This window comes from Pseudomassariella vexata (assembly GCF_002105095.1).
Source record: "Pseudomassariella vexata strain CBS 129021 chromosome Unknown BCR38scaffold_21, whole genome shotgun sequence".
NCBI classification, from domain to species: Eukaryota; Fungi; Ascomycota; class Sordariomycetes; order Amphisphaeriales; family Pseudomassariaceae; genus Pseudomassariella; species Pseudomassariella vexata.
This window is the reverse complement of record NW_024467976.1, coordinates 51,830-63,869: the sequence shown is the minus strand read 5'-3', so window position 1 is coordinate 63,869 and position 12,040 is coordinate 51,830. Positions and strand designations below refer to the sequence as shown.

Genomic DNA, 12,040 nt, shown 5'->3' with positions numbered 1-12,040 from the left:
TTTGTCACAACTTCCTAGAGGTCCCCCATATTGTATTCCAGATACGTGACGTCCGAGACTCGGCGCGTGTAGCCAGACTGAGGGCAGTGAGCAACAGTAGACGACCGTCCAGCACACTTGTGACCATCCTCACCACGCTAGCTGACGGAGCCGCATAACACGATCACCGGTCATTCCTTGCACAAACGCAGAAACCCTGCTCTCCCGCAACCCCGACCAAAGCTGCAGACAGTACTAAAGCCAAAAGGCATGAGCATTTTGCGAACCAGTCATTTATGCCTCGAGGGCAGCCTTCTTCTTCTTCTGCTCCACCTTCAGTAGCAGAGCACGGTTGATGTGGGGGAGCACACCACCGAAAGCGATGGTGGCACGGATGAGGGTGTCTAATTCTTCATCACCGCGGATGGCAAGCTGCAGATGACGTGGCGTAATACGCTTGACCTTGAGGTCCTTGGCAGCGTTCTATATGGAAGGGTCAGCAATGCTGAAGTCATATCACGAATCTCGAGGTAGTACGCGGGGTAGCTCTGGGGGAGCGTGTGGGGGCTCCAATGTTGGAGACAAAGCGGTGACGAGGCTCGAGGGACAGGAAATAATGACTCACGCCTGCGAGTTCGAGGACTTCGGCGGTCAGGTACTCGAGCACAGCAGTGACATAGACGGCAGCCTTGGCACCAACGCGCATCTTGTTCTGTGTGTTCTGTTTCAAGAAACGCTTAACACGACCGCACGGGAACTGTCAGAGATTTAATGTCAGAAATGTGTCCATTCGGCAGCACGGCATAGATGATTGATGATAGGAGGACCAAGTGCACGGATTCGAGGCCGTCGTTGCGGCTCGAAAGCGCTGGCGCAATCCGTGCTCGACGTCGCGGGACAAGGTTTGATGATAGACGGGTGTTGCGTAAGCCAGCGCCGTCGCGCTGAAGAGCGGGTGTGGTGCACGGCCAAGATTGCCCTCGCCAGTCATGAATAGCCAATTGACGAGTTTTCTGACAGGATATAGAACGTGCTGTCGAGAAGCGAGGGGCGTTTGATCGAGATGTTGGGGGCTCGCGAAATCGGAAAAGGCGATCGAACGTGTCCGAATACATCGAAACCGCGTAGATGCATCACGAAGACAGCTTTTTGCTTACCTGGAGACCGGCACGGGCAGAGTGGCTCTGCTGCTTCTTAGGACCCTCGACCGCCGACGTCTTTCCGCCAGAGCTCTTTCCACCGGAAGATTTGCCTTTTCCACCAGCCATTGTGGAAATCGATGCGCGCAAGGTCGATGTTAGGAAATGCTCGGTGGTTGGGTATGAATTTTTCGATGCAAACGGACGTTGAACGGGTTCGCGACGCGTTGAGGGAGATGGCAAGGGTGGAGAAAATGTTTGTTGTTGTGATCGGGAAGGCTTTCGAGGTCGTAGGAAAATCGAGAGGCGGCGCAAAAACGTTGCGTTGTGTTGCACAAGCCGTATTGGACCGTCGTTGTTTTGAACCGCCCTCCAAAGCGAACGCTCCTAGGCAGCTTCCAGGCGACCACACCACCGCAGCAGGCAGGAGCGACCCACGCTAGAGCTTTCCCTGGACGTCCGAGCCAGCTGTCAAGAGCTGGTGGCCACTCTAACCTTGTTTGGCAGGTTAACTACGGCAGCCGAGAACGACTCAAGCCGCAGTTTGAGGAGCATCGTGAAGGCCAGAGGCAGCGCAGAGTGAGAGCACCACGCTCAAGGCTTCTGTCCAAGAAGACTGTGGATACGCAAGAAATGGAATGGGATATGATCATGTCGTTTGTGGCACTCTTCTGGAGGCACGGGTGGGCAGAACTAGAGACGATACTGACCTTTCATCCACTTACCTATGCCTGCTTGCCCTTGAGGAGCGCAGCATCAGACGGGCGGGCGTAGCCCATCTGGTGGCACTAGGTCCAACTTGAGACCAAGTGACTGTTCGTACGGCCATGATCAATGACGGCCATCTTGTTTTCACAGCGTGACAAGATAGATATGGAAGATATGTTGATCAACAACAATAGCATAGTGGCCAACTTTGCGGCACCGAGCACCTCTGGAGTCCTAGGAATCCGCCGGTGGAATCTCGGCAGCCGATATGGGGCTGGCACACCGGGTCAGCCACAGCTGTCATCAGGGAGCAAGCCACTTCGCTGAAGGGTCGACCGCCGTCAGTTGTGGTCCTTGCTAGAACGCGGTTCGACTCAATTTACGCGTCTTTGGAGATGCGGAACCAAGTTCCATCCTGAAGTCCATCAGGCAACCAAACAACCTCTATTTTCCACGCACCAACCATCCGTCTGGTACGAAATACTCGCAAGCAGCCAAGCCTCAACAATTTATCAAAATGTCGGACTTTGAGGACGAGATGGAGATTGATGCTCCTTCCAAGGACATTGCCTTCTCCGACAACGCCGCCAAGGGCAAACGAAGTGCAGCCAACCTCCCAGTCGAAGCCGAAGACTCCCTGCCATGGGTTGAGAAGTACCGACCCTCAACACTTGACGACGTGTCAGGCCACCAAGACATCCTCGCGACCATCAACAAATTTGTTGATACCAACCGACTGCCCCACTTGCTTCTTTACGGGCCGCCTGGGACCGGCAAGACCTCGACGATATTGGCGCTTGCGCGACGCATCTATGGTGAACAAAACGTGCGCCAGATGGTGTTGGAACTCAATGCCTCAGATGACAGAGGTATCGATGTCGTGCGCGAGCAGATCAAGACGTTCGCATCTACAAAGCAAATATTCACAATCGGAGGTGGATCGCGACCGGGAGGCATGGCAACCTACAAGCTCATTATCCTAGATGAAGCCGATGCCATGACAAATACCGCGCAGATGGCGCTGCGGAGGATCATGGAGAAGTACACAGCAAACACGCGGTTCTGCATCATTGCAAACTATTCTCACAAACTGTCCCCGGCGCTGCTCTCTCGGTGCACACGATTCCGATTCAGTCCATTGAAGGAGGATGATATCAGGGTCTTGGTCGACAAAGTTGTCATGGAGGAGGACGTCAAGATCTCTGCTGAAGCAACAGACTCTCTGGTCAAGCTGAGCAAGGGTGATATGCGGAGGGCGCTTAACGTGCTCCAGGCGTGCCACGCGTCAAGTACGTGACTTCCTTTTCGTACTCCGGAAATTTGACTGACTGCTAGCTGCAGGCACGCCCCTGCAACCAAGAGACGGCCCCAAGGTGGCCGAGAAGGACATAATCCGAGACAACATCACGACAGAGACCATTTACAACTGTATCGCAGCACCCCCCCCTGAAGCCATTGAGAAGATTACACAGACACTACTCACGACCAATGATGTGACCACGTGTCTGTCGACCATCAATACTCTCAAAGTTGCCAACGGATTGGCACTGGCGGATATCATTACTGCCTTGTCAGAACAGCTCGTCACCATGGAGGTGAAGCCCGAGGCCATGATTAGGTGGCTTGATGGCCTTGCTGAGATTGAGTACAGAGTGGCTGGTGGCGGAAACGAGGCTATCCAGACCGGCGCTGTGGTTGGAGTTGTGAGGGAGGGCTGTGAGTTAACTGTATAAAGCTATCAGGGCACAACGATGCAGTACTGGTTCTTGCCGTTGGCATGAATAAGCTAAGTTATGGGAGCAATGAAATTCGGGATGATACCCTTGGTTGGTTGGCCTTTTGGAGGGCAGTGTTTGCCCAAGGTACGTGGTTGCCGATGGGTACGAATGAACATTTAAAGGCTATAATCTTCATAGACTTTCAGAGCTAAGAAGTGTCAGAACTTTCTAGCAAGGCTTACAATTTAGGTTTGTAGATGGATCGCTTCTTATCTAACTGCGGTTGCTGCGTACGCAAGCTGCGGGTAAGCCGCCGTGTTAGATGTTGGCACAGGATGTGTTCACGAGCTCATCAGCGCATTTCCAAAAGATAAATAGCATAAAAAGCTCCAATAAATGAAGTCTGAATGTGCCTGATATCGTTTGAACACATGCGGTTCCGCGTTAATACATCTCCCAGTAAGCCACTCAACTTGTTCCCTGGCTGCAGGCCTTTCGATAATTCGCTAGCACATGGCATACGATCAATGTTATTACGTATCATCTTTCAGGAGGTTGTGATACAACAAATTCTCAAAACTCGTTCAATTATCTCTCAACTTCTATCATATTGCATAGTTACAACGAAGCGTAGCAAACCAGGGAATGTCTTGTGATGCATATAAGCGGATGTCATATCAAAGCATTGTACGGCCCTCTACCACCGGATATACCACTACGCAAATAACCTTCCCTCTCGCGCATATCAATCCATCTGCAGACGAGTCGGGGGGTTCAGGTAGGCCTCATTTCGAGGCAACGTCAATCCGCTGCTCAGTACCTCGGGTCCGCGGCCACTCACCTACTCGCGAAGAGCTCGAAGTGCGAACAGGCCCAACCAGACCACAGTATGCGCAGTTCTCGCAGTTTTTTCGGACTCGGTTGGGTCCTGTATTTACGAGTTTTTTCGACAAGCTCCGGTAGCTTATGCCCCGCGGTAGTCCCCACACTAACCCGCGGCCCCTTTTCAAGGTACTTGGGGCGCGTTCGGCACATCCATTAGGCAGTGTGGGTGGCAGTATAGGAACTCGAGACCCCGAGCACAATCCGCACAGATTACTTGCTTGCGAGGCCCAATCGCATGAACTAACCTCGTGAAGCAGAGAGTGATAGCAATGACTCAAACATGGCGACTCTCAACACCCTTCTCTGTGCTGTATGGATAGTATTGTAGGTCGCAAGATCTGCCTTGGCAGGAAGAGTGCCGAGTGTTGTGGTAGGTAGGGTGTTAGGTAGACTGACCATGGTTAGTGTAGCCTGCGCCGGGTAAGCACACGGAGATTCTACTGAGATAAGGGGTTTCTTTCGCAAGAAGCCCTACTACAGGGTCTCCCTGCCTGGACATGAAAACACCAGTATAGGAACCGAGTGCTGTATTAGATTCGGACCAATTGGTACGATCCCAAACACCGTGAGTGCTATCAAATACATTGTTCCCAAGGGAAGAGAAACACCATACTGCAAGTACTTGAAGTTCATGATCTGAGACTAGTATGTATGCTTGTGTGTTATTGCAAGGTTGGAAATCGGCAAGGCTCGAGCTCCATGGGTTTCACACCTCGTAGTATCCGATACAACGCAGATAGGAAAGAACTGATTTTAGTTTTAACTAATTTTGTATCGTAGAGTATGCTCAAGCTTGCACGTGCAAAACTTTGGCTGCCGCTCACTGTACTGGCGCTCGGCAGGTATGTGCGTGCAACTACCCGCAATTCCATTGCTCTGCTTGTCTTTGAGGCAATTACGTTGCGCAATTATGCGCGATGTTAGTTGCCATTATTTGCAAACATCAATCGATAGAATATCCGCGACTTGACTCGGTTCATATGTGTGGCGCTGAAATCGGGCTCTTCTATATTATTATACCTACGGCACCGGTTGATTCCGCCTCCAGTTGCTCATCACAAAGTGAAACAGGTTTATAATCCGGAACTCTACTACTTACTTGACATACGAAACCCGTTCGCCCTCTACCTTATTTCGATGGCTACTGGGTAGATCTCAGAGCTCTCCAACCCCTCTAACAGTGCTTCCTCATCCCTGCGGGACAGAGACGAAATTATAGGCCCTTGAACGTCCATAACACGGCATCGATATGGTGCAAGCTAGTGAACGGACTACTGATCACGGCAACATTATTATCTTCGAATTATCCTCAGTCAACCTAAACATGTAGTTCTGCCTCTTAGCTCAGTAGGCGCGCAACCATTGATGAGAGGGGATTGCTGTGGAGTTGCAGTCCCTATAGTCGAGTATGAGTGTGTCAGCGTCTTGGAACATGCTATGATTGTGTGCGACCTCAATAACAGCGACACAAACGGGGCAATAATTTTTGGCGAATGTCTTAGCTAGTTTGTATAGACGTCGCCCATCATGTCTCCCAGAACTTTAGCTGATTGCATACCTAAAATATCGCGATCGATGACCAGCCCTAGGACGTGCAAAGTCCACCATGGTACCGAATTCCTCCACCAGAGCCAACCTGTTTCCAGGAGGACTCAAGCGATGTGCAGTCCACCTTATTCGAGTATATATACCCTGCCTTCTGCGGTGCCATGTCAATGTCTTTATAGAACGGCTCGTATCTCGGCAATACGTTTAACTTGACCCTGCCGCCTGCTGATTATGTTTATGATGCTCCTGATAGTCGCTTTGATTAGAAAAAGACACCACCGCCCAATCCGGGCATGTACCGCCGAACCAGTACGGCAACCCCCGGACCTTCGAGTTCAACTTCGTACCCCTAAACATTGAAACTTGCTGGCTTAGTTGCGATGCTGCCTTCCAGTTGTTCTCTCGGGGCAAATGTAAGCTTCTAAAATCTGGTGGAAGAATTACCCACTATTCCAAATTTCAGGCGGACATACTGACAAGCAAGGTTATGCCATGGTGAGCTGCCCTCGTGAATAGAATTCTTACAAGAAACCACAGACCCCCATAGGGAGCCTCAACATCAACTACGACTCTATTAACCACCAGATCTACACTCCTGACCCGCCCGAGACTCTCTGCAACAACATCGACAGAGTTTACTAGAACCTCCTAAACGTGTACAAAATTCTATCCCCAGGGACCGCAATCGATGTTATCGAAGACTTCTGTTCCAAGATGTACATTAACGTCACCAAACCGCCACGAGTATAAAGTGTGCAGGCCCGGGGCTATCTGGACTATAACTCCAGCTTCCCCGAGCGCTGGTTCAAGGTCTAGGAGCCGGGTACCACCAACATCTCCATTTATATCATTGTCACCTTTGCTGACTTGCTGGAGCTGTCGTAGACTGCAGGGTGAAATATGAACAAAGATGTGGGCTTTAATACCGCGGAGGATTATGGGATTATGTGTAGAAGAGGCTGAAGAATAATGTTGATTGGTACTAGTCTCCCCAAGAATAAGTCTACTTTCTATGTCTTGGTATTTGATGGGTGATATGCGTGAATCAGGCCGACCTCTCATTGCTTATGTATTGGTGGCAATGGGTAGGTTGGGCAGGGTGGTTATACGATTAAGCATGACGCGATGCATGGGTTTGCTGTCTATCAGACCTATGCCTACGACACTTTTGGCGCCGTGTTGGTTTGATAACAACGGTATGAAAAATGTGATACCCGGCAGGTGTGACAACATCGCCGCGAGTGGTGAGGAGCACTGAATAATGATTAGCCAGCTGGTCAGCAAATAGATGGGGTCAAGCAGCGAGTAGGCAACGTCAGTCATCAATTTATGCAGTCGGTCAGCAATAAAATGAGGATGTTACAACCTTCAGAAGTTCGTAACTTGGAAATACTGATAGTGGCCTGCCAATCCTCGAAATCAAGCCGTACTAACGACCTTTGTTGTCCACTCTTTATTCCATCACTGGCGTGCTGTCTATCTGTTCTACAGGAACCGACATGCTCGCCGAGATAGTTGAGCCAGCTCAGAGATATCGCAAGGAATATATACTTGGATATACTAGCAGGGGAGGTCGCGAGTAGCGCCTCTTATAATTGGTCAGCAATGCCTCGGCGGCCCTTTCCGGCTACTTCACCCGACTTGATGGGCGATCGAAAGAACCTCGTATCGAACCATGGGGCTAACGCAGTTGGTTCACTCCCATGTGCTGGCATGCTGTCCAACTGCCTATTCCGTGAAAGCGTGTGCCAAGCTATACGAGCCCAGGGTTCGAGGGCATCAGGGTTTATGCTGACTCTTTCGATGCGTAGATGTGATATCGGCCTCCTACACTTTGTTGGTCATGCCACCCACTCCGCTAGGATCGGCCGAAATCTAGGAGCTTAGATTAAGGTTAAATGTGTTCGTTTCTAGAGGAAATATGTCAAAACTTCCATTCCAGTTCACTATGCGTGCCACAATACAGATGAACTCATGATGCTACTAACTCCGTAATCATAAATGAATATGCGCCGCCTACAATGTAGAAATACCCAGACGAGACGAGATTTCGAATCAGCCTTATTGAGTCCCCCTTGTCATAATTTCCCTAGTATCTTCATCAGTTGACTTATCTTGCGTCTGCGCTACAAGCATCTGCAATTGGACTTCCTGGGAACTTATCAGCCTAGTTAGCACGCCCCGCAATTCACTGTTGCTTGCTGCTGCAGTAATTCGATAGCGTCGTCGTCGTGTGTTCTCCGCATCCTAGATGTGGCTTTTCCACTCACTCTACTTGCGACAACTCTTTTCGAAGCCGGAGGGTTTTAAAGTCGTTTCGTAGGACTGCGGCGTTGCGGCTAGTCACAAAAGTTTATGAATATTATCGTGCTCTCAGCCTAGAAAGGCATCGGATGATGTCCTGATTCGACTCTCGGTCACCAACAACGCCGTACAACGTCTGCTGTTTGTTGACTTTATCTTGGAAAGCGACCCATTCCATACCATGCACAAACAACACATGTCATCATGTGAAGGAGCACCTTGTCAGCTATGCTTGAGATCCAGTAAGTTGTCAGATCGGGGTGACATCGTTCGCCCTTCGCCCCCTGGAGGCAATCGCCAATCAAACATACAGCCCTGCATTCTCTTGGTGCTGCGATACGAAAATAGGCACTGTAGCGGCGCTTTGCTCTTGTGACGCATCTCTCTTCTGGGAAGCTGCGATATTTATCTGACATCTCTCATATGGATATATGTACCACTAAGGCCGCCGTTCGTGGAATCATGTCTCGTTCGCACCGTTGACCGCACAAGTCTCATCACCTTTACTCTCGTTAAACAAAACCACCATCCATCCCCTCCTCAATGGGGCCCTTTCGTTTATGTGCCATTACAGGGGTGGCCCTAACCCTCTTTCAGGTAAAGATCTCCAACTTTTATCTCCAAGTCAGCTGTGCAAAGTATTCCCATTGTTGACCAACATTCATCGCCAGCTTTCATCGGCACAGCTCCCAGGGTCATGGGAATACAAAGGCTGCTATACCGAAGGCAGCTCCGGTCGGGCCCTGACCCACCAGGAGCCCGACAGTGCCACCCTGACCGTGGACTCGTGTGTTACCACTTGCATCGGTCTTGGCTACCGCGTCGCCGGCATGGAGTACGGCGCCCAGTGTTTTTGTGACAACTTCGTTCGCAATGGGGCCAATCTCACCGCCGACACGGATTGCAACATGGGCTGTGCCGGCGATGCATCCCAGGACTGCGGCGCGGGCAATCGGTTGAGTATTTACTCGAATGCTACCCTTGTTGTGTATGAGCCGCCGGCACCACAGAAGACGGATTTGCCAGGGGATTGGGAGTATGTGGGGTGTCTCTTGTAAGTCTCTACTTTCTGGTCAAGCGAGATGTATACTAATGAGATGCAGTGATGCGGTTGACTCGCGCACATTCCCTTGGATGGGCGAGAATATCGACAACACGACGGCAACCAGCTGCCTGTCGGCCTGTAGCAAGTTTGGATATAATGCAGGTGGCATAGAGTATGGCTACCAATGCTGTAAGTTTCAAGTCGGCCTTGATTTGCTGTGCCTTTTCGTGTCCTGAATTTAGTGTGCAGTCTGCGGAGATATCATTGATGTTGCCAACCATGGCCGGACTACCATGATGCCAGAGTCGGACTGCACCGTTGCCTGCTCTGGCGATCCACGCTATATCTGCGGTAAGTTCTCTGTCAAACTCAAGACAACATTAAGGAACAGTCATTGAACTTCAGCTCAGGAGGAGGCAACCGGATCTCCTACTACAAGTGGACTGGCGAGGACTTGACGACATGGTCGTGGGCCTCGGGCAATGCAGCAGGAAGTTACGACTTCATCATGTCGAGTCCCATCATTCCGCTGATCAGCACGGTCGGTCTCAACCAAAAGGTGGTCTTCGTGGAGAAGCACGGAACATCCAAGGAGAACAACAGCACGGGATCCTTTGAGTTTGATCCATCCTTGGCGCCCAACTACGACACTGCCTTCCGTGAGCTCCAACTCAAAACCGATGTGTTCTGCTCAGCGTCTCTTGTCCTCCCCGACAAGGCCGGCAGGCAAATCAACATAGGCGGGTGGTCAGTCGAGTCGCTCTACGGTATTCGACTCTTCACACCTGACGCCTCCCTCGGTACCGATGGAACAACTCAATGGGAAGAGAACGTCGACGAATTGGCACTGTTCGACCCTCGCTGGTATCCCACGGCGGCTACGCTCTCGAACGGATCTATCCTTATCATCGGTGGCGAGGATGGGTCAGATGGGCCCATGGTGCCCACGGCTGAGGTGCTCCCCCGACCGGCGGGCGTCACGGCATCGACGCATCTCGACTACCTCGAAAACGTCGCCAAGGTCAACTCGTACCCATTCGTCGCCGTGCTCCCTTCAGGTAACATGTTCTTCGCCCAGTACAACGAGGCCCGCATCATCTCTCAGGTCGATTTTAGCACCATCCGCATGCTACCTCAAATGCCCGGCGCCGTGAACAATCCCGACGCCGGAAGGGATTATCCCCTCCAAGGAACCATGCAAATCTTGCCTCAATATGCCCCTTACACCGAACCCTTAACCGTCTTACTGTGCGGCGGCACCACTGACGGCGCCAACTTCGGCCTCGACAACTGCATCTCCACACAGCCCGATGTTGCAGATGCAGGGTGGACCATCGAGCGCATGCCATCGACCCGCGTGGTTGTTTGCATGGTCGGCCTCCCCGACGGCCGCTACCTCATCATGAACGGTGCCTACAACGGCCGCGCAGGCTTCGGACTTGCTACCAACCCCAACAAGGGGGCTGTCTTGTATGACCCTACCAAGCCAGTCGGCACTCGCATGACCCAGCTGGCGAACAGCACGATTGCGCGGCTGTACCACTCGGAAGCCGTGCTCATGATGGACGGCCGCGTCTTGGTTTCCGGCTCAGACCCACAGGACGACATCAATCCCCAGGAACACCGCCTCGAGTACTTCAGCCCGGATTACATCCTTTCCGGCACTGCTCGACCAACCTTTTCCATCAATAACAAGGACTGGGCCTACGGCTCCACCGTGCCTTTTACCCTCACCTCCGCACCCAACGGGGCCATCAGGGTCTCTCTGATTGCAGCCGTGGGGTCCACGCACGGGAACAGCATGGGTCAGCGCACCCTGTTCCCGGCCGTGAGCTGTTCAGGGACGGCATGTACGGTTACGGCTCCGCCTAATGCGAGGGTCAGTCCGCCGGCTTGGTATATGATGTTTGTGCTCGATGGGCCGACGCCCAGTGAGGCTACTTGGGTCAGGATCGGTGGGGATCCGGCGGCCATTGGGGATTGGCCGGATCTGGAAGGATTTACTACGCCGGGGGTTTGGGGCGAACGGGTTATAAGGGGTCATGATGATCTTGCCCACTCAGAGTCGGTCGAAGTTAGATAATAATGACACAGGTGGAGCCGAGCCGGGCAGAGGTTTGTCATTCGTAATGATATGTAATAATAATATGATGACGAGTTTCGAAGGAACTCAGCATTTGGTATGTGTATTGCAAGTGCGTGATTTCATTCGCTTGTGTCGGCTACTTCGTTAAGAGAATACATCAATATGGAGGTGATTGTGGCAAGCTTTAGACCTTTGGGGACAGATCGCTTCCTCGTCATGGACGGAATTTCTCAATCATGTCGTGTTAAACAATACCACCCCCTGGTTCTGATGGTCTAGCAGATAGATGCCACGTGGAGGGTCAGGTAAACGAGATGTATCGCGCCATTCCGTATCTTTCACACCCTTCGCCATGACCTGCTATTTCATGTGCCATCGATGTTCTGATGTGACAAATTTCAGACTGATGCAGCCTTAGTCAGCCGGATATATTAACAGGCGTCGGCATGTCGGCCACCGCCCAAATGACGCTTCCTTGCTTCGATGCAACTCTGGTTAAGATTTACCCCAGATTGCAATCAATGCATAGCAGATCCTAAAGCAAGCCACCGATGCATGTACAGATGGAACTTAGCACGCGTTTCCGTATAGTAATGTGCATCCTTGATCACAGCTGTGGCCCCTGAAA

At 51.5% G+C, this 12,040-nt stretch overlaps 3 protein-coding genes across 3 annotated transcripts; 2 read left to right on the top strand and 1 right to left on the bottom strand.

Annotated features, from left to right (window-relative positions):
• Positions 1-273: 273 nt before the first annotated feature.
• Positions 274-1,247, bottom strand: BCR38DRAFT_355240 (histone-fold-containing protein; the record flags this gene model as incomplete). Its single annotated transcript, XM_040856936.1, has 3 exons — positions 274-462; positions 605-736; positions 1,137-1,247. 3 exons carry the CDS (start codon positions 1,245-1,247, stop codon positions 274-276), a joined length of 432 nt encoding a protein of 143 aa, XP_040710313.1.
• Positions 1,248-2,213: 966 nt separating this feature from the next.
• BCR38DRAFT_401880 (replication factor C) lies at positions 2,214-3,956 on the top strand. Its single transcript, XM_040857762.1, has 2 exons — positions 2,214-3,115; positions 3,168-3,956. The coding sequence occupies exons 1-2, from the start codon at positions 2,344-2,346 to the stop codon at positions 3,557-3,559; spliced, it is 1,164 nt and encodes a 387-aa protein (XP_040710312.1). The 5' UTR covers positions 2,214-2,343; the 3' UTR covers positions 3,560-3,956.
• Positions 3,957-8,841: 4,885 nt separating this feature from the next.
• BCR38DRAFT_355246 (uncharacterized protein) lies at positions 8,842-11,409 on the top strand (the record flags this gene model as incomplete). The annotated part of the gene is made up of 4 exons (XM_040856937.1): positions 8,842-9,335; positions 9,385-9,515; positions 9,576-9,677; positions 9,737-11,409. The coding sequence occupies 4 exons, from the start codon at positions 8,842-8,844 to the stop codon at positions 11,407-11,409; spliced, it is 2,400 nt and encodes a 799-aa protein (XP_040710311.1).
• Positions 11,410-12,040: the final 631 nt, after the last annotated feature.